This window comes from Oryzias latipes, chromosome 15 (assembly GCF_002234675.1).
Source record: "Oryzias latipes chromosome 15, ASM223467v1".
Lineage (NCBI taxonomy): Eukaryota > Metazoa > Chordata > Actinopteri > Beloniformes > Adrianichthyidae > Oryzias > Oryzias latipes.
Window position 1 is genome coordinate 17,866,305 of NC_019873.2, and position 21,142 is coordinate 17,887,446.

Consider the following 21,142-nt stretch of genomic DNA (forward strand, 5'->3'; position numbering starts at 1 on the left):
ATTATTTGGCAATCATTTGGAAAAACACTTGTTTTCCTGTCATTTTTGGGTAATACTCTGCTGAAAAATCGGGGTACAACATTGGTTCTGTTTTGCTTGGTAACACAAACTCACAGTTTGCTCCTGCTGAAGTTGTTGCAGTTGTTGGCATTTTGCTGTGAGTTGAGCTATGGTTTTGTCTCGACTCCTCAGTTCCTCCCTGAGTTCCTGCACTTCTTTCATTAGTGTGTCTAACTGGAAAAAACAAATATAGTATATTACATGTTGCTGTAATAGGAGGGAAAGTTGATTTTTTTTCAATAAAATCTGATTTCTTTGTGTCTACTGTACAACTAGTGAACAATTATAAACCTGGGGTCGGCTGTTATACCTGAGCTGCTGAAGTATTCTCTTCTGTCTCCTCAGAAATCTCTCCTGGAAGGTCGGTTTCCTCGAGCTGAAGCAAATGCAGCCCATCCGCAAAACACACAAAAAGGACACAGATGCAAAAACACTGTGAGTTGAATCAATAGCAATTTCCTTAGGCATGCCTCTGGACTAATATTTCACAATGGTGAGGGAATTTGACTCTTTTTGCTCATACACTCCTCTGGCCCTGAACTGTCAGCCACCAGCACTAGATACCGGAGGCACCATTTCTCATTGAGCATTCGCTATATATATTCCAATAAATCCCCCACCCCAAAATAAAAAAACATTCTAACTTCAGTGTGCTTACATGATTGCAGTATGTTTAGTGCAATTCCCTGCCTGTTTGCTTTCCTTCCAATTAATTTATTTGGCCTGGAAATATAATATGAACTTCTACAAATATTTCATCAGAGTCCTAAAGTGTAACATGAATTGTGTTGTCACGGGTCACAAAAAGGAATTCAATTTTTATTAACCTGTCAATTCATCTAAGTGGAGTACCACTTCTATTTTATCTGGGTGTATTTTCCTCCTGATGCTCATTAGCTTACTGATTTCTGTCCAGTTGGACCAGAGTGTAAAATAGGAATCGTGCAGGATGACTTTTAGTGCAATGAAGCAAAAAGAGGAGGGAGTTTTACAATTGATGCCTTAAGCTCCACATCCCAAAGAGAGAGAAAAAAAACACAAAGAACAAATTTAGTTTTTGAGCAAAATAAACATTATTCCTCTTGAGGCCACACAACCAAAGTGCTTGTCTAATTGCAGAAAGCACAGAGAACCCATTTATAGCAGACATTTAATCTAAATGCAGAGAAAAATATCAATATTTACCCTACGCCGTAGCACCAAGATTAAGTCAACGCACTCAAGACAATTTAGATTTATGCAGTGCGATGTGCTCATGTCTCTGTGCCCTTATGAATTCGCATGGATCCTAATGTGTTTTTGCAGAGCGCAGTGTTTAGTGCATTTCATACTGGAGTGAACATTTCTTTCTGCTTAAATGTTTTCTCTTTATTTGGTCTTTTCTTTTTTTGCAGTTTTATTCCCTCTAAGAGAATTTCTCTGACAGACAAAGTATCTGTGCAGTGAACAGCTTGACAGACGCACACATCATTTATGCATAAGCTGACCTGCAGGAAACAATTGTGAGTGCAGTGGAGACTCACAAATGTCTAGAATATAAAACTGCTGACTTACTCTTTTTGTAAAGGGAAACAAACTTTTTTGCCTCTTTAAGATGTGGGGTGATATTTACTGCATGGAATAGAGTTTGATTTCTACACGATAGCACTTTACATATTTCTAAATACGATATTTAAATATTGATATTCACAGGAAATGCTATTTAAAGACCCACTCTGATGAAAATTGTGTTGTTTGTGTGTTTTTCTCATGTTCTTGTGGCATTTTTCTCATGATGGAGGACATATACAATATACGTTTTATATTTTTTAGACTTTCTTCTGCAAATGTGGCTCTGACCTGCAATAACATCTTGAGCCTGAGCAGCTGATTTTTCAGTAAGTTGCAGTCCTGAGACATGTGTTCAAGGGTGAGTTCATCCAGCGCCGATCTGCACTCGTGCTGCATGCCTTTAGACTGGAGAGGCCTTGAAGACGTCCTTGAAGCTTTGAGACCATCGAAATGACGGAGGACATGAGCTCTGGAAAAGAAAAAAAGTATATAACCTGCATAAACCCGACAGGCTAAGAAATGTCACAGACGGGTAAAAAAGAAACCAGAAAGAATATCTGACCAACCTGTTATCATTGAGCTCTGGTCCATTCCAGTGGTGCTGATTACGTCTCTGTCCGTGCCGGCTGCCTCGCTCAAAGCGTTCAAATTGGGACATGCTGTCAAAATCTACAGACAGATTTTTTTTTATAATGAAATGAATTTTTGGGGTAAAACAATTCAGATTTTTTTATACATTAAAAAGCATAAACAACTAACTTTTGAAAATAATGTCTAAAATTCACTTTTGCTAGCGCTAATGGACACTAAAAGTAACCTGCAGTGCTTGGTTTTGTCCTTTTTTTTCTTTGTCTATCATTGTTGCAGTCCATTTAAAAAAAATCTGCAATCAATTCCTTATTTTAATCATGCCTCTTTCTTTCTGTCTGTACCTCCAATTGCAAAAAGTTTTTTCTGCACACAATGAGGATGGAAGTGTTTGGTGACAGACAGTGGTATGCAGCTGTGAAATGAACCATGACTGTGACAAAATTGAGAACAGAAAACGATTCCACAAAAAAGAAAAAAAAAACCTTTAGCTTTTTGTATGTGACGATTCCATTCGATTAGACTGAAATAAAAAGAAGAAAGCAGCAAAAGAAACGGAAAATCTAAGCTTACAAACAAATTCAGTGGTGCCGTTTATAATACATCACCCTGAGAGTCGGTGCACAGCACTGGAGCAGACGCCCTGCTTCACACAGAGATGGTACATTCCAAAAAACTTTTTTTTAAATCAAAGTTCCCCAAAAAGTATGAACCGAGTATATGCCAAGTCCAAAACAAAAGTACAAAACAAATAGAAGAATGACTTCTGGTCTTGTTAGCTGGTAATCTGTTAAAGTGTCAGTGAGAAATGTCAACCCATCTCCCAGCCCGCTTGGCAATATTTTTGTTGACAGGCTTGGTTTTCTGGGAACTCCCTTGGAACATGAAGAGACGAGAGAGGACTGTACCCCTGCTGGTAAGAGAAAAAGTGAGGTGACTGATTCGTGCCCAAGCTAGGAAACCACCAGCTGAGACAGAAGAACTCGGACCTCTTTTACATCAAAAGGCTGAACAGCTGGAGAAAAAAATCCGGGATCCTCAGTCTTTTTCTCCATTTTACTCTCTTTAGCAGAATTAGGGGGTCTTTTTGAGAAACACCCTTCCCTCTGTCGCATCCCATGGCCTGCCCTGTGGGCTGGGCTTTACTAGCCTTCCCACCATTCTACTGCTCGTGACATTAGCTCTGCTTATGACATAGTGGGCTATAAATATGGCTGCTACCCGAAAAGGAGTAGGAAGGAATGACACTCCAAATCACATTCCTCCAGAGAGAACATTCCTGTCTCTCTCTTCATCCTGGCCCCTCAGCAACCAGAAGACCACTGTTTACAGACGGCAAGCTGCAAGGTGATTAGGCACAGTTAGCATAGCTAAAGCTAGGTTTTTACTAAAGTTTTCTGATAAAAATGATAGTCCTATGTGTTTGTGTCTTGGAGGCACAGCCTAATGAAACAGAAATACTTAACAGAAGGACGTTTGATTTGGATCATGACTAATTTATGTATTAGACAACATTGTCACTAGTTGTGTGACAAACACACATTATTAAAGTTGCTATGTACAAGCAGTGTTGCAGCAACATGCAACAGGTAAAGGAAAAATGAACTTGAAAAGCTTATCCATACATTTTTGTCTCATTACAAGTGATAAAGAAAAGTATAGCTACTTTGTCTGTTTGACTTATCAGGTTAGATCATCAAAATAACAAAGAAATACACCTTATTTCTAAGAATTAAAATGTAAAATATAACCTAGTTTTCCATAGTCGTCACACTACGATACACCTGCAATGCACATATGCCAGGTAATTTCTTAATTTAAACAAGTTTTATAACCTCTCTAGAATATAATATCCGTTTCAGATGTTCTTTTGTTTTAAACTCTTTTTTAGTCTATTTCTTTATCTTTGGGTCTATTTCTTGAGAAGTTGTTGTTACAGACTTAGACATAACAGGTTGTAGACGCAACTGTTTGACTTTGAAGAACTATTCTTTAGGATTTGTTGTTTTATTTCGTTCCCGTCTGTGTCCACTTCTAATATGCTAAAAGCCACCTTAGTCAAGTTTTTGCTGTGACAAAATATCTTGAGAACAGTGAGGGAACAGACAAGAACTACAGGGGGAACTGGTCAAAAACCTGAAGAGAGCTGGGACCACAATAACACACTATGTTGTTATGGACTACAAACCAACAGTCCTGGAAAGGTCCCACTGCTTAAACTTGCACATGTCCATGTGGTTAAATGAGACCAAAATGGAACTCCTTGGTATAATAGCATTCATAATGTTTGGAAGGGAAAGAATGCGGAGTTGAATTCCAAGAACCCCATACCCAGTTGTGAAGGACGGGGGTGGAAACATCATTCCTTGGGGCGGCTTTTCTGCTAAGGGGACAAGACGACTAATATGCATGAAGGAAATTAAGAAATTTACAAATAATCTCTTTAAACCTTTTAAGACCAGAGCTCTTGTTTAGTATGCCTTTCTTATTTCAGTCACAAGTTAAGCATAATTAACTACTGTGGTAATATAACCCACAAAGTGATGTCCACACATGTGGACGCCAGGTGGTCAAAAATCATGTAATGTGATTTCCTGGAATCTGTCTTTCTCGGTTAAAGTATATCTATGATGATCACTACAGACCTAATTTTTTTTTAAGTGGGACAACTTACAGAATGAGTGCCAGCCAAAGCCACTGCAGAAGAAATCGTAATAACATTCGGAAAAGTAAAAGTTCATGAAAAAGGAACAGCTGTGCCACTAAACCACAAGCTGACATCTGTGTGCCTACCGGTAAGTGTATTGATGTTTGTCCTTGTGCTCATTTGATGCAGTATGCTCACCTCAGCATGCCTACTCCATACATTCCACTGCACTGCATGGTGCTGAAAGCAGCCTTGTTTGTGCATGTTCAGCCTCCTGGAGTCATTTACTGTGAGCTAGTGCATTAGCAACGAATGACACCCTGATAGGTCTGTTCACAGAGCTGATGAGGGGGGAAAAGAATTCTCTCCCGGGCATTATTTATATATCATAGCATCATCATGTGATCTGATATCTCAAACAAAGCAGCTATTTTACCCAAATGTTCCTAGTCTTATTCAGACTGATGTTTCCAAAACAAAGTGGGTGCTGTAATGTGTAAAAAATAAAGCTATTAGGCCAATCACGCCAATAACATACTGTTGTTGTCGAGGGAAGTATATGAATAAGATGCTCCTAAGATACTATGAGCTTCTGCTGTGTTTCCAACCTTGTGTGTGTGCATAAATTCATTTACATAAAAAAAAGCTTTTAGGTATAAATTTGCGGAAACCCAAAATTAAAGGAATGAAGGAGCACAAAAAAAGAATCACTTATAAATTATCTATTAAAAGCTTACGCTTTGGCAAAATACATTTATAATAAGCTTTACATGACATCCATAAAACAACAACAACCTCAGGCTGATAAATTAAAAAAGCTGCATAGAGTCTGTCACTTTCCTAAAAGCTTCCCACAATTTTAAGTTGTATGAGTGTTTTGATGTGATTTGGTGTGCTGACCATGAAAGCCATCCTCTGGGAGGTCCACATCCAGCATGAGGTCATCATCATCCAAATCTCCAGTTCTCAAGGGGTCCAGGTTGTTCAAAATATCCTTCAAAACATGGGATACAATGTAAATAAAGCAGGGAAGCACATAACAAGGTTTTACTTTGTGTTTAACAGAATAACTAATGTTGTAGGATGCCAATATTTTATTAACCTGTTTTTTTGAAGAAGATGTCCTGCTTTAAAATTACAGTATATCACTTAGCGATACACAAAAAAACAAAAGGAAGATGTTAGTTTTAACTGAAAATGTCTTAATTACACCTGTCAGCTGCTTAACCTGCGTTTCTTGCTTAACCTAATAATAGTAATTTTAGGTTTGTGAAGCTTGTCAATTTAACCCATCGTTCTGGGATCTGACCATTATTTGTATTGTGGTTTAGTTGCTTTGCAAAATTAGTGATTTAATTAGGCATGCATTCTTAGCTTTTATTTTGTAATTGTTGTCATTTTAAAATTAAGCTACAATGGATCCATCTTTTACATCTTTTTTTCCCCTAAAGTTTAAAAACGTCTTTATTCTCTGAAAAAGACCAGAAAAATTGTTGTGATAACAAAAACCACAACTCAAGCAAGAAAAAAGGCTGTTAGAAAAGTAACATCCAATTAGGAGTCATTTGGATTCTTCTTTGGATTCTTTGAAACACTAACCAATATTTTCCCCTTTGGATAAATAAAGTTAGGTCTTTTTTACTCTAAACAAATTCTTAGAAAATGTGAAATATATTAATAGATTTGAAGAGATTTGTTGTCAGCAAGAATATCTTCGCCGTAGTATTAGCTGTATTTCAAAATGTACCATCTCTTTACTTACCCGGTTCAGGTCTAATAGCAAAGAGAGTTAAGTGGACTTCACATAAAATTGTAATATTCTGACACAGAGCCAAAATCAATGTTGACTACCTTTATCATTCAACTCTTTGACTGTATGTAACTTTGTTTAAAGATCTCAAAGGCTTTCCAAAGTCACTGAAGACGCCACAAAAGCCTTAGAAGTAAGTTTAAGTTTGCCTTAAATGTCTATAATATAATAATTTCTATAATATTTACAGAGAAATGAAAAATGTTCATATGTAATATGATTCACAACTCAACGTTATTTGATTTAGGAAGTATCCGAGTAGTCATTTATCCGGTATTGTTGCCATTTAAGATTTTTTTAATATGCTTTTGTAGATATGCATTAAAATGCAACAAAAACACACCTTTTTTTTCAACCAAGCTTTACAGTAATTACAACAGCACAATATAATGACATTTTGCAGGCATACTATCAATTTAAAAAATAGACCTAAGTACAGAAAATCTGTGAGGAAAACGAGCACAACCCATTATTCAACAGCTTGTTTATCCATCTGCAGCAGGAATACCATTTAGGTATTATTTTTCCACAAACTCATTCATTCTGCATTCCTCAAAGAACATGTATCTTTTGTGAGCAGCTCCAATCTTTTAAGAGAAGTTTTACTTCTGGAAAGAGTCATGAGCATCAGCATGTGAACCTGAAAAGCGAAGGAGCCAAGCATGCCCGGTACAGTGCCAGAATTATAGCCTGCCCGAGGAGGAGCATTCATTTCATAGTGGCAAAACAGCACTGGAAAATTCAAGGCACCGTCTTGAAGTATAAGGTATATGTCCGCAGCAGCCCTGGAGGACTTTTCAGAGTTGAAAGTAGTTGATATGAAAGAAATTCATCTCTTGCACAGACAGGGCCTTGGGCTAATTGGACATGGTTTCTTACACGTGTGGGACTTTTTTTTTTGTAACTTGAAGATTTATGAAATGTGCTTGCTGTTGATGTGATACTGTGCTGTATCAAACTAAACTTTACCACATCTCCACCTTTGAAAGTCTAAATCAAGGTTTTCCATCTCAATTTGTTTTTTTGTTGTTTTTTTTCAAACCGACATGGACGGATCAAGAAGGGATCAAAACAGTCAAACTTTCTTGGTAAATTCAAAGTAAGAAGGTCTCCCAGTTCAACATTCAAAACGTATACAAACAGTTATATTTAAATAGACTCCAGATAGAATGGTAAATCAGACAAGATAGAATTTCATCTGTAATGTAAAGTAAATGTTAAAGCTTTGTCCTTCAACTCAAAAATCAAATGAAATCTATTCATCTAGTGGCTACTGCCTGGCTGAAAAAATTGTTGCTCAAATGAGGTGAATATTAAATACTGTTTTAAAGTGTTGTGGTGGCAAATTGGAATGTGCAGAGAGACCAGTGATAACTTGGACGTTTTTCCAAAAACATATATAATAAGTATTTTTACATCTAATAATGCACTTTGGTGCCCATGTGTATAAAGGATTTTATCAAATTGCCAAGAAAGAAAGTAAAAAGAAAAGCGATATAGAAGACATTCGATTTTTGTTAAATATTTTCTTTAATTTAGCTTTAGAAGGGAATCCCAAACTAAACTACAAAGACTTTCACTTAGTGAAAGGACTATTAGTTTTAACTGGTAAAGGAAATCTTATTAAGATTAAGGTCTCATCTCGACAGTAGGATTTTACCATAAGAAGGCAAGTAAATATAAGTTACAGTAAAAGTAAAAATTAAAAATTAGACAATTTATAAATCAAGACAGTTTCCAAAATTGACCATTTTAAACTATAAAAGAAAACGTATGAACTGCTGTTAAGAAAAATGAAAACCGAGAAGTGATTCAGCCGACAAGATACATTTGGATGACTTTTGCGCAATATTTTTATTTATTATTTTTTTAAAATACCAGCATTTTTCTTGTAAATATTTTGCTTCTTTAAGCTCCGCAGAAGCAACTATTCAGGGACAAACACAAACAGTGCAGTGGAGACAGAGTGAACCTGTTAGAGCAAAGCAAACTGCAAAACAGAGTGAAAATAAGGGATTGACAAACCTTGAAGCAGCTCCTCGCTCTACAAAGAAGCTACCTTAAACATAGTCTCAAAACAAAAGTTTTAGCTCAATGTTTATATAGTAGAGATTTTAATGCTTCATCAATTTTTTTTAATATTTCTCTTCAGTTAATTTGAATTGGAATGATTATTGCCAATAAAATAAAACCATATTTTTTCTGCAGAGCAATATTCTTATTTGACCTCCTGTGTTTAAAATGCAGGACAGACACTGCCTTTGAAATCTAACCAATAGTGTTGCCGTCTGAGCTGCTTTGCTTTTAAGAATAAAAGGCAGATCTGCAAATTGCTAGCTTTACCTGACAATGTTTGAGCAGGACAGTTGTTTAGCTTTAAGGCATTTCCCCCCCAGAGGCCTTTGACACAACAGCAATTCCTCATTTGTGCTCCACTAGCATCTCATGTTTTTTACAGTTTGACAGCAGTTAAATCCTCCATTTTTACTTGTCAGTTGTTTCCATATCACTGGTGTATTTAGTAATACAATACTCACACGTTCAAAGTAAAACAGAACATTTGAAGTTAAAATAATAGTTACACAAGTAACTTAATGAATGTACGGATTACTCCATTGTTCTTTATGTCTCTTGTTTACATCTCTAACATTCTTCTTATTTTCCTTTCGGCGTTTCCCTTCAGGGGTCGCCACAAGACACTCTTTTCTCACACTCTCAGCATCTTCCTCTCTGCCACCTCCAGCAGAATCATTGAATCCTATTATTTGTGTTTCCTTGAATGCAGCAGTATGAACTTTCAGCATCAAAACTAACCATAATGCTTTCATTAATTACATCTAATCATCTCAATTTAAGCAGTGAATATAGTTTTGCATTCATTATGACAATCTGCTGTTGTTTTCCACTTATTCACATCAGCATGGCTCCAATAAACAACTACTTTTACAGCCTCACTGTGGTAATGAAGACAAAGTGAAACATATATATCAATATATATGTCAAAACCTTTATATATAAGTTTTTTTTAGGGTTTGGGGTTAAATAGGTTCACACAAAAAACAATAGCTTCATGCCTCATTAAAGCCATAGCATAGCTGGAGCACCAAAAGCATAAATGACTGGCCCTTTGCTGACAAAAGGTTTAAACACCTCACTTATTTAAACATTATTGACCTGACCCCTTTCAACCAGGATCCACCTAGAATTAAAGATAAAATTAATGAACCAAGAATGAGTGACTGCAGACGTTTAACATAAGACCACAGAGGCAAATGAGTGACATTCCATGTTTAATGCAAAAGGCCAGAAGGGGGACTTAGTTTATGCATTCCTGGTTGTTTTTGAGTCAAATTGTTCATCTTAAACAAGTAATCAGTTTCATTTTCTAAAGTATCAAATGAAATCACAAATCCAAAATGTCTTTAGTCAGAGTATTTTTTTACCAAAGGTTTTGTTTGGTTTACCTAAAAGTTTATTTTATTTTCCTTAAGTAACATCCAAACTTGAAACTTAAAAGGCTATGTGAACTTTTTGGCACCATAAATTCTACATCTTATTTAACATACTAAAGAAACATTCATAAAAATGTAAATAAACATAACTTAAGTGTAATCTTGAAGGTGACAACTTTATCATGTATGTAAGAATACAATGACAGTCTTAAAAGCAAAAGAAGATGGTCTTCTTTGAACGCTTTGACATCTTAGATGTAGTCCCAAGCTCTGATCAGATGCAGAACCTCAAAAAAAAACTTCCTTCTGTGGATTTTTTATCACAAGTGAACAATAGAAAGCATCAAGTCCAATAATGTCTGTACTGTGTTCATCTGCAGTGTACATTATGGGAATATCATCACAAGTTCATGAAGAAGTTATATCAATGCAGATACACCTACAAGTCAACAGGAAAAAGTTGACACACAAATTTAGGCATACCTTAAACACACTCACATTTCAGAGTCTGAAGGATTTACAGCTCCTCCAAGTGGACCAAAAATACCTCTGCACTCTGGAAGTCTAACTGAGGCAAGAGTCTATTTTACAGTCATGTGAGCAAGCAAGAAACTACTTTCAGATAAACGAACATCTCTAAATGAGTCACATTTGTCAAAAGATGTATTAATATCCTACTATGCAGCATACACCTACAAACATTGGAAAACATTTTGGAAATACCTCTGAAGTATTTAAGTTTTCATGCAAGATGGCAGAAAAAATAGAAATGCTAAGTGATTGAGAAGAAGTGGCAAGAAAAAGGCTGGCGGTAGAGGGAGCATGGTGCATCTAATTACAGAAAATGGGTTCATTTCCTCCAATCGTGCAACTCTGTTAAATATCTCGCAGGCAAATTCCCCATTGAGCTAATCGCTGCACTTTAGCAATCACTACATCTCTCTCTTTGTCATCCCTTTCCTTTTATCCCCAGTTTACTTTTTTTCCCTCCAGCTTCCACTAAATCAGAGCCTCTTTATCTGTTGAGGTTCGTGGCAAGACCCAAGGGTTTAAATGATAGTAGCAACTGATCCAAGAACAGCTTGCAGACAAATCCACAGGATACACATTGTCAGGGTAAACAAAACCTGGCAATTTTAAGGCTGGATGATGATTACAAGTCATTTACTCTAATCCTGCTTTTACTTTTCCTTTGTATTCACAAATGTAATTACAATATTGCATAATATCACATTAAAATACAGTGATAGTAAAAAACATCACTGATCACCAGCAGATCAGTGCAGGAATGTTTTAATTAGTATGAAGTATAAGAGATTCAAATGATTCAGTTAGCTTACTCAACAAGCATATTTATGCTAAAAAATGTTTAACATTTTTTTTAAATTATTTATGTAATTCTTATCTGAATAGACTAGTTTACCGGGTTTACAATTTCACCAGCAGTTAGAGAGCATGTCTACATGACACCAGAACCAATACCAGCTAGAGCGGTACGATAAGAGGAAAGCTTGCTATGTGTAAAACAGTGATAAGTTATCAAAATTGCAAAGACAATATGACTTACAATACATGAATAAATAGCAAAACATAAAAAAGAAAATCCATCATTTCAATTTCATTTCAACAGTTGTATTTCAATAAAAGTCAACATAACTTGCACTGCAAGTTATCTCAATAGGAGACAGAACACACTAAACAACATCTATCTACCTTTCTGGTAGGATTGTCCAAAACTAATATACCGTATTTTCCGGACTATAAGTCGCACCGGAGTATAAGTCGCACCAGCTCAAAAATGCATTATAAAGTAGAAAAAAACACATATAAGTCGCACTGGACTATAAGTCGCATTTTAACTTTCACAACCTTAAATGACACAATCATAGCAGACTGTTTATCTAATAAGTTCACAGTAATTTTTTCTCAAACTTATTTATTTATTCTTTTCATGAAGCATCATTGGCCAACTAATACTCTGTTTTCATCCTGTATTTGTAGAAACAGTTTTCACTTTTATTGCATTTCTGAATATATGAAATCATTGGAAAATAGAATATTATGTTGTTAGCCTTCAAGATCTTACTGTAAAAAAAAGTTTGCTGATTCTCTGAGTCACTTAACATACTCTTAACACTTAACATACCTCATACCTCAAATTGACCCAGGAATATCATCTCTGTTCCTCACAAATGAACATAACAGGAGGGTTAACAATGTATTTATTTCAATTTATTTCTAATATAAGTCGCTGCGGAGTATAAGTCGCACCCCTTGCCAAACTATGAAAAAAAGGGCGACTTATAGTCCGGAAAATACGGTAGATAGGAATTAGGAACCCTGTGTGCATGGTATTTTTTGAAAACATAATGGTTTTTCTATATTTGCATTTGTGTAACCATTTAAAGAAACCATGAATCCCAGTTTGTGCAGTCTTTTGCGATATGCGTATTGCAAAAGCTCATATTGTGATGTCAATAAGTTTTTGATTTGTTGTGCAGGCTTTATACCAGCCCGCCAAAAATGTCAAATTGGTCTGTCTTACGTCAAAGAGATACATCCATGACGGAAGCATGCTCAATGCTCACACATCCATACAAGAACTTATTCCTTTGGTCATGTTGAATGGCACTAAAGCAAATTTCTAGAATCCTTGTGCTTGTACCAATACCAGCACTAAGCCTGGAAACACAGTGTTAAAACTGTTTGCTTGCTGATTTAAAATTTGAACAAACAAGTCCACTGTTGTTGGGTACACAAATCAAATCCAGTGTTTTGATGCGTGCGTCAACATTTTCTAGCCAAAGTAGTTACCAAACAAAGCTTTGTAAATTAATTTCAAATCCTACTCGTGTTTAATCTCTGGCCGTCCTGAGATCAGACGCCCTGGCACAGCGATGCAGTAAAGCAGGTGAAGTTATTAAACAGTTGGAGGTTGGTGCTCTCCTCATAAAAGGAGGAACTGGCATCAATGAAAATGTGAAAGGTTATAGCTGAAAATTATTGTTAATTTTATTTTACTGCTTCAGATGTGTATAATTATTTCATCTGTACTTTGAATTGCTAAAACTTACTTAATCAAACAACATTCATCAATATAAAAACATTAAATGTGCATAGAGTCAAAGGACACTACCAGAAAAACAGTTTCAAACACAATTAAAATGTGTTTTTTTTTTTTTACTAATAAAATGTAAGAGCGAGGCATTAAATAAAGGGGACAAGTTGAACTCCAGGGCTTTTGGGAAAAAGCTACAACTAAGAATGCCTACTGCACATTTAGTAAAGATACTTTAAAAATTCAGCAGTCAAAAAGAAACTAAATACATAGTTTTCATTCAGTAGAAATTAGATAATAATACTTAGTATCTATGTGCATTGCTATCTTCAAAGTATCCGAATCAATAGTATGAGACTCACCATGCTGTTAATCTCTGAGTCATCATAATCCAATGATTGAGTTTCATGAATCCCAAGGGGCTGTAGGCCCTCTTCATCCCACATGTAGGTTCCACCAGAGCTGTTTGAGGGCGATATCTCAACAGACGAAGCCTGTTGAGCCTCACCCTGTTCTGAAGAAACCACCAATGGTCCCTGAGAATCTTGCATAGGGCTTTCTTCTTCTGTTTCTGAAATGCAAAAAAATTGTCAGGAGAAATGTCACTAAAGTAACAAATACGTATGAATGACTTTTGATTACCAGGCAGATTGGTCAAATCCAGCTCAACAGCCTCACTGAGTGGGATTTGAGTTATGCTGCCACATTTCCTGTTGTTGGACATTTCCCCGTCATTGAGTTCATCTCCAACATAGTCCAAGTCATCTATCAACTCTTCACTGGTGTCACATCTGTCCAGTGATGAGGCAGAAGATAAAGACATGTCTTCCAGAGTTTCGGCTGCTGCCTGGCAAAAGCTCTGTCTGCTGAAGGCACTTTTTTCGTCATTTCTGACATCATTTTCAGGGCTTCCATCACTTTCGCTGTTAGAGGAGCATGCATTTCCAACACCTGTTACATTATTGTCCACTGCTATTTTTAAAAGACCCTCACTTTCAGAGAAAGAAGATGTTCCGATGGCTTCCCTAACCTTGTCTGGTAAAAGAGGCTTTTGCTGTTTTGTCTGACCTATTCTACAACCCACAGACCCCGTGCTGGCCAATGACTTGGTCAACACAGAACAAGGAAGCAATGGTTTCTTGAGAGCACGGGGAGTACTTTGTAATTGGGAGGTGGAGGGATTGGGTTGAGAGTTAGTCACTTGAGGATTTCTGCTATACTGCAGTCCCCCAGTTCCTCCCCCAAGAAAACCTGGACTTCCATGGTTTCCATTTATACCTAAAATCACTCTTCCATTGCTCAACTGTGGGACTTTGAGTAAACTGCTCCTAGGGGGACGCAGCTGAGTGTTGGCTAATGGCTTTGCCAGCTCTACAGTTCGATTAAAGGAAAAGGATCGCGTCATAGGCTCACCTGTGGGTGAGGGAATCTGTTTAAAGTGAGTGAAGCTGTTTGAACGCACAATACTGTCCAGAGTTTGCTTCTTCAGGTCATCAATGGACTGTGGTAAGCTGTCTTGGGATATACTTCGGGGAGAGCAGGAGCCTAACATAGGCCGTGCAAGCCGTGACTCCGATCCTGTACGAGCAGAAATGCTGGAGCCATTAGAGCCCACTTTGGAAATTACACCAAGTGAACTCTGGATGGCATCAGCCCTACTTTTAGGACTGATCTTTAAAGTCTGCTTGGGTACAGCTTTTGGGCTAGAGACAGCCACCATCAACGACCCTGACTTACGCATTTTAGGTGTTGCTGGAGAGCCATTTTTCAAATCCTTTGCAAACTCTGGAAACTGTGACAGAGCCTTGTTCTCAGTTCCATCCTTAGAGTTGTTAGGCGTAGTCGGGGCAGCAGGATTTATCTCCACTTCTCCTTTCAAATTCAGTGAAAATTGAGATGGGCGAATCACGCCATTGGAACGAACACCAAGAGCAGAAGTCTTGCCATCCTGGAAAATTGTAGATGGTTGTGTGAAACTGTTGCAGTGGGTGTTAGTGATACCAGCCGAGGGTCGCCCACCAAACTTTGGCAATCTGGATACCATTGTAGGCCCAGCAGAGGCTTTCTCCTCCATTAGTTGTCAGGAAGGTCATGGAGGAGGTTGGAGATCTAAACAACTGAGAAAATAATAGAAAAAAATGTTTTACTTAGATTGTTTTAAGACTATGACAACAGACAAATTACACTTTATTCAAAACCTCTAGTTCTTATTAGGTCGTATTAATGTTAGTAAACAAAAAAAAACAAAAAAGAATCTAAAAAGAGGAGTTAAAAAGCAAAGTATTTGCCATCTGCTGCCAATCTTAAAAAAAGAAGAAGTATTATTGGCAATTGTCTCTGAAACCAGAGTTCCTGGCATGTTGTTGGTTCCTAAGAAAAGCCTCATTAATGCAGCTTCTCACTTTTATCAAGTTGCGCAGTTTGTTCAAATTAAAATGTGCAAATCTAAGCTTTGTTGCTATGTAGCAATGTCTCTTTTAGAAACAAAAGGATTTATGTCTACTCTTCTGAAATAGTTGTGCGGGTACTTTCCTATTGTACTGTTAATATTATTACTCAACATGCTCAATTACTTAACAGTGAGGATTGTACATTAAAAGATTGACATCCTCGGCTACTTTGTTTGTTCATAGATTACTTTTTGCCATTACACTAAGCTTTGCATAGTCAGATTATAGGATAATTCGATGAACTCATATCATGAATATATCATACACACATACAGATATATTTCAATCAAAGGAAAATACATTATAAAAAGTGTTAGTGCACCATAAAACTTAGTTTAGTATAACAAGAATGTCATAACATTAATTAAAACTTTACTTGAACTCTTAAATCTTTAAAAACGAATACAGCACAATAACAAATAAATCAAACAGTTATACAATGCCAATCCCAAAAAGCTTTATCCATGACTCCATCCAAAGCTAGAAATGGCATGTCAAGCCAGTTGCCAAAAGAAGGTTTGGCTTGGATTGATGGATGACACATAACTTACTTTGCTGACAAAAAATGACCAATACATGGACAATACCTGTGGGAAAAAGGGGGAAAGCAGACCTGGGAATGTGGCCACGATGCAGTGAGCAGTGCAAATCTGCAGTGTCTTTAGGCAAATTTGGGGTAGTAAAGGGTTGATTAGTCTCACTGATTCTTTATTTTTCAGTATTACCAAGCAACATGACAGGTGTCGAAGTGTTAGAAGTACACCTGCATGTTACACTAGCTTGTAAAGTATTACAAATAACAAGTGTTGTGAGACAAAACAGTCAGAATGAATTTTGAAATCAATAAGCAAGACCCCTGCACTCATGGTGGAAAAAGACATCATTTTGAAAGTCTAGAGAAAAACAGGCAATTCATTTTATAAGAGAACCTCCTGTTAAACTAATACAGCGACACAAACATAACTCAATCAGCTTTTAAGATGATGGGGGAAGGGAATTGTGTGGCATTAATGGTTGTCCATTTCTGAAAAACAGCTTCCACTGCCCTACATTTCCACACAAGGATGCATGTTTCTTCAATGAAAGAGACTAACCATTGACACTGTGTCAGACTGGAGAGATGGTTCGTCTATGCCATCATTTTAATCTCTTTCATAAACACACACACACACAAATAAGAATGAACATACACACTTTCAAAATCAGGTCAACATGTGCATGCAGGGCAACCAAAGCCTCTTTGCCCTGGAGAGGGGGTCATGAGTGTGCATGTATTTGAAGATTGAAATAATGAAGGTTGTAGAACTATTGGAATCTCTAGTGTTGCAGAGAATCTTACTTACTTTAATTTATTTTATCAAATCATAAGAAATTTTCTTATGAATCTGGTTTTTAAAATCTTGGATAATTAAAGACAGAAAATATTTATTTTTTAAACTGTGGTGCGCTGCAAAGGTATTATCTCGAACTGTTAGTTGAAAACATTTCAACGTCATTCTGAAAAGAAACCAAATCTTTAGGAACCAGTTGGCTAAAAAGAAATTTATGACAATTTAAAAATTAATATAAGAAAATTGTAGAAAAATCTGCACGATGCTACAGAAATGAAGTAAATATTTTTCAAAAGCAAAGTTATTGCCAGAATGTCTGATTTAAAGACCCACTCCAATGAAAATCTTGTTTTTGGTGTTTTTTTAACATGTTCTTATGGGCTTTTTCTCATAATAGAGGACATATTTAAAAGGAAATTAACATTAAAATTGCATTTCTGAGTATTTCTATTCAAATTGATGTAAATTAAGAGTTGAATAAAAAATGCTGTTAAAAAAGCTTGTAGCAGTGGCATAGGTGCTTTAGGGCAGTGTTTTTCAACCAGTGTGCCGTGGGAGATGATCAGGTGTGCCATGGGAAATTATCCATTCACTGATCCAAAAACATTTCCCATCTCCAGGATATTAGCTCTGTGTTCATGAACAGGCCCTGATAAAACACTGAGTAGTTAGGATTATGAAAGACCGTAACCAGTGTGCCGCGGCGCACTAGTGTGCCGTGGGAGATGATCAGGTGTGCCATGGGAAATTGGAACAGGCCCTGATAAAACACTGAGTAGTTAGGAATATGAAAGATCATAAAATACTTTTTTCTTTGTTTCTTTGATTCTATTAAAGACATTTTGATAAGAATGACAGTACTGCAATTTAGCCGCAGCTTCAGCTGTTTTCGGAAAACTCCCGCCCCTTCAACTGTCTCCACCAATCATTCATGGAGGCTTAATCACACGTCATCAGTCTGACCAATCAGTCTTCACTTCCTTGTTCCGATACTGTTCATAAAGTCTCTCAGTTCCAACAAAAATACCAGCTAAAGCTCATCTTTAGTGATGTAGCTTTCCATGGGATCCGGTGTCAGACCGTGGAACAAGTGAACAAAATAATAAAGCTCAGAGAGTGTCTGCGATCAGCGGCAGTTTCGCAGTACAACTCCCATGATGCATCGGGTTAAAGTGACGGCGTCTCAGCGTAAAATGAGTCTTCCCTGTTAAACGTCTTGAAAGCACAACGAACACGCATCAAAGAGTTTTTAAATCTTCTTGATGAAATCAGAAAACAAGAGTTAAGTTCTCCTTCAAGGTTTGTGTTTTTTAATAACAGCCAAACATCCCAAAGTTTGGTCCAAGTCATATTTCTAACTAAAACACTTTTCTAATAAGGTCTGAATTATTTTATATGTTAAATTTAAGAAGACGTTATATCAACATTTAAGAAACAGGATTACGGTGAAGTGGCCAACAGACACCATTAAATTGAAACAATTTAATAATCTAAAAAGAAATAAAACATTTTTATGAGGTTTTCAAAGACTTCATCTTTGATTAAGACAAGAGAAAAACTAATAAAACTTCAACATTTTCACTTTTTGTGTAGCTACAGAAAACTTAAATATAATATTAGCCTTTTGTGTAAAATTTATCAAACATATTGTGATCATATAATTGTTCGAAAATTACAGTTGCCCTTTGCACCAACATTGAATAGTAATTTGATAGGATTTACAAAATGCACTCTTTGCCTCTATAATATTTTGGATGTTATATTATCGCCAAGGACAACCGCAAAGATGAAAGTCATAGTGTTTAAGTTCTAGACAGAGTGACATATGCTAAGAAGCAGGGCGGTACAAACTACAGGCCATCTGTTAAACTCATATTGGTTTGACTCCTCCTCCCCCATTGAGTAAAGTGCTGGGCAAAAAGATGGTTGATCCTATCCCAAACCCCCCTTTGTTATGTGATGAGATTAAGTCCAAGAAAAAACATGTTCAAACCTCTAGTCAATACCTATTTTTTTATTTCAAACAAGTCATTATAAAAGAAACATTTAAGTAAACACGAATATGGGGGGGGGGGGGGTTACAACCTAAAGTTAACTACTGTCAAGCCCAAAAATATTCATACTTTTGCAAAATGTTGACTTGTTCAAGAGTAATCACTGTTATAAAAATCTCCTCTTATTTATTTTTTTTCGAAACAGAAAAGAGATATGTTAAAAATGTGCCCGAGCTCTGAATAATTTCGGGGTTTGCACAACAGGATTATGAAATAAAAATAATAAAAAACAACGAAACACAAGAGCTGAAAATGAGAAAAACACAAATGTTTAGATGAACTGGGACGACAACTGAAGATAAAACACAATTGAGATGTAAGAATCAGTCATTTTAAAGACAACTAAAAGAAATATGAACAAAAAAGGAGAAATATTTATACATATAGTGTTAACTGAACCTCTTCAATCTATTTTATCAGTCCTTAGAGATCCTCAAATACCATATAATTAATTCAGATATGATAGTTAATTTGGTCTTTGTCTGACAGTGAAGCAACCAGGCCCAAACTTTCAGACAAGTAGTAAACTGTAAACTTAGAGCCATAAAAATATAGGCCTTCATTTCCCTTCTGGATAATGTGCAACAACAAGTGTACACAAACTGGGGGGGATCCATTCTTCAAGTGTAACAGGATGGATGCAGATGGGATGCGACAGTCCGAGGGTTGTGATCTACTGAGTCATTGGAGCTACGCATGAATGGAGGTGCTTTACTACAGACAGTAAATCCCTGTTCCTCTTGCTTAGACCCCTTAACCAGTCAATCCCCAAGTCCCACTGCTCACAGCTCCCCATAATTACATAGCTTCAGTAGCATCCTTCAGCAAGGTTCAATATAAAGAAAAAACATGCCGCATCCATTTTAAGAGATAACATTTTTTTTTAATGTGGTATTTACATGGAAAAATATTTTAATTGCCAAATAAAGACATTTCATTAGATAGGTTATTTTAAAACCTTAAAAAAAACATTTTTGGAAATGGTGGTTAAAATCATTTCACTTCTATCTTTTATTTCATTTATTTAATCTTTTAAAAATAATCAAATAAACTGAATTACAGCAAAAAGTCAAATAAAATTCCCGATTATGACTTATTTACTTAAAATAAATGTATCAGAAAACCAACAAAAATTTACTTACGTTAACATTTTCCTTGTTCTAAAGTCTCAGATGTGTTGTTTTGTACAACTGCCAACCAAACACAATATCACAGCCATGTGTATAAGTTCAGCATGTAAGTGCATTGAAGGAAATGGAAGGCTGTATCAAAAAACTAAAAGGGAGAAAAATGGTAGAAGAGTTTTGAGGGGAGAGATATAAGAAGGATTAAAGTCCTCTCCTCGCTATTTTTGTTTTTTTGTGAAAGACAGCTGTAACTTGTGCATGCCTTTCATCGTTTCCTCCTCCCTGTTCCTTCATTTCTTCATAATTATTTTATCTGTCCTGATGGATTGTTCTGCAGAACCAACGACGATAAAATTAAAATAAAACAGCTCGTCTATCTGAGGAGTCTGATTCATGTTCAGGTGGTTCTTTACCAGGAAAAAAAAAAGTTTAGAAACCTTAAAAATAAGAATTTATTTAATCTGATAGTTATTAAAGAATAATATATTTATGCTCAAACTTACAACTTAAGTTGCTTGCCAGGATACTAAATCCAAACCAACAGGCCACCTAATTTATTGACCGAGTTCAGTGACACAGCTGGGTAATAACTAGGCCAGTCATCTGGACACGGCAGATGTGGGACATTGCTCTGTCCCTGAAGAGATTAGTAGAGTGCCATTATAGATGGCTAATAGATAGAGACAGGAAAAAAAGCACTACCGATTCCAGACAAAAGTATTGAATGAGAGCAGTGCTGGACAGGGAAGCAATGATGCTAAAAGATGCTAATTGAATAAAACAGGATGAAGGGTTTTATAATGTTGGGTTCTGACCAGGCTGGATCAAATGACAGAACTGCACAAAGGAAACAATGGACACAGAAATGAACACATTTGAGGTGTGGCAATGCACTGCTTGTTTTACAGCACTGGAGCTAAACAGACAGAACAATCTTTAAACAACATTTGTAATTTAACAAAAGCAGTCAGGAAAATTTACCCTAGAAATCTGGCTTTCTGTTGTCATGTTCAA

At 36.4% G+C, this 21,142-nt stretch overlaps 1 protein-coding gene across 8 annotated transcripts in view; it reads right to left on the minus strand.

The window, feature by feature from the left end:
* Positions 1-21,142, minus strand: part of LOC101162863 (serine-rich coiled-coil domain-containing protein 2) — a 44,328-nt gene that overhangs the window by 15,709 nt on the left and 7,477 nt on the right. For 7 of the 8 annotated variants that reach the window (XR_002874685.1, XM_023963032.1, XM_011484349.3 and 4 more), the window contains 7 exons: positions 13,809-15,283; positions 13,529-13,737; positions 5,747-5,840; positions 2,178-2,280; positions 1,900-2,080; positions 371-436; positions 115-234 (listed from right to left, as the gene is read on the minus strand). Coding sequence is in view for 7 of the 8 variants with exons in the window: in XM_023963032.1 (XP_023818800.1) it covers positions 115-234; positions 371-436; positions 1,900-2,080; positions 2,178-2,280; positions 5,747-5,840; positions 13,529-13,737; positions 13,809-15,240 (2,205 nt within the window). In the remaining variant the exon portion in view is untranslated. The remainder of the gene's footprint in view (positions 1-114; positions 235-370; positions 437-1,899; positions 2,081-2,177; positions 2,281-5,746; positions 5,841-13,528; positions 13,738-13,808; positions 15,284-21,142) is intronic. The other variant, XM_023963033.1, reaches the window with a different exon arrangement.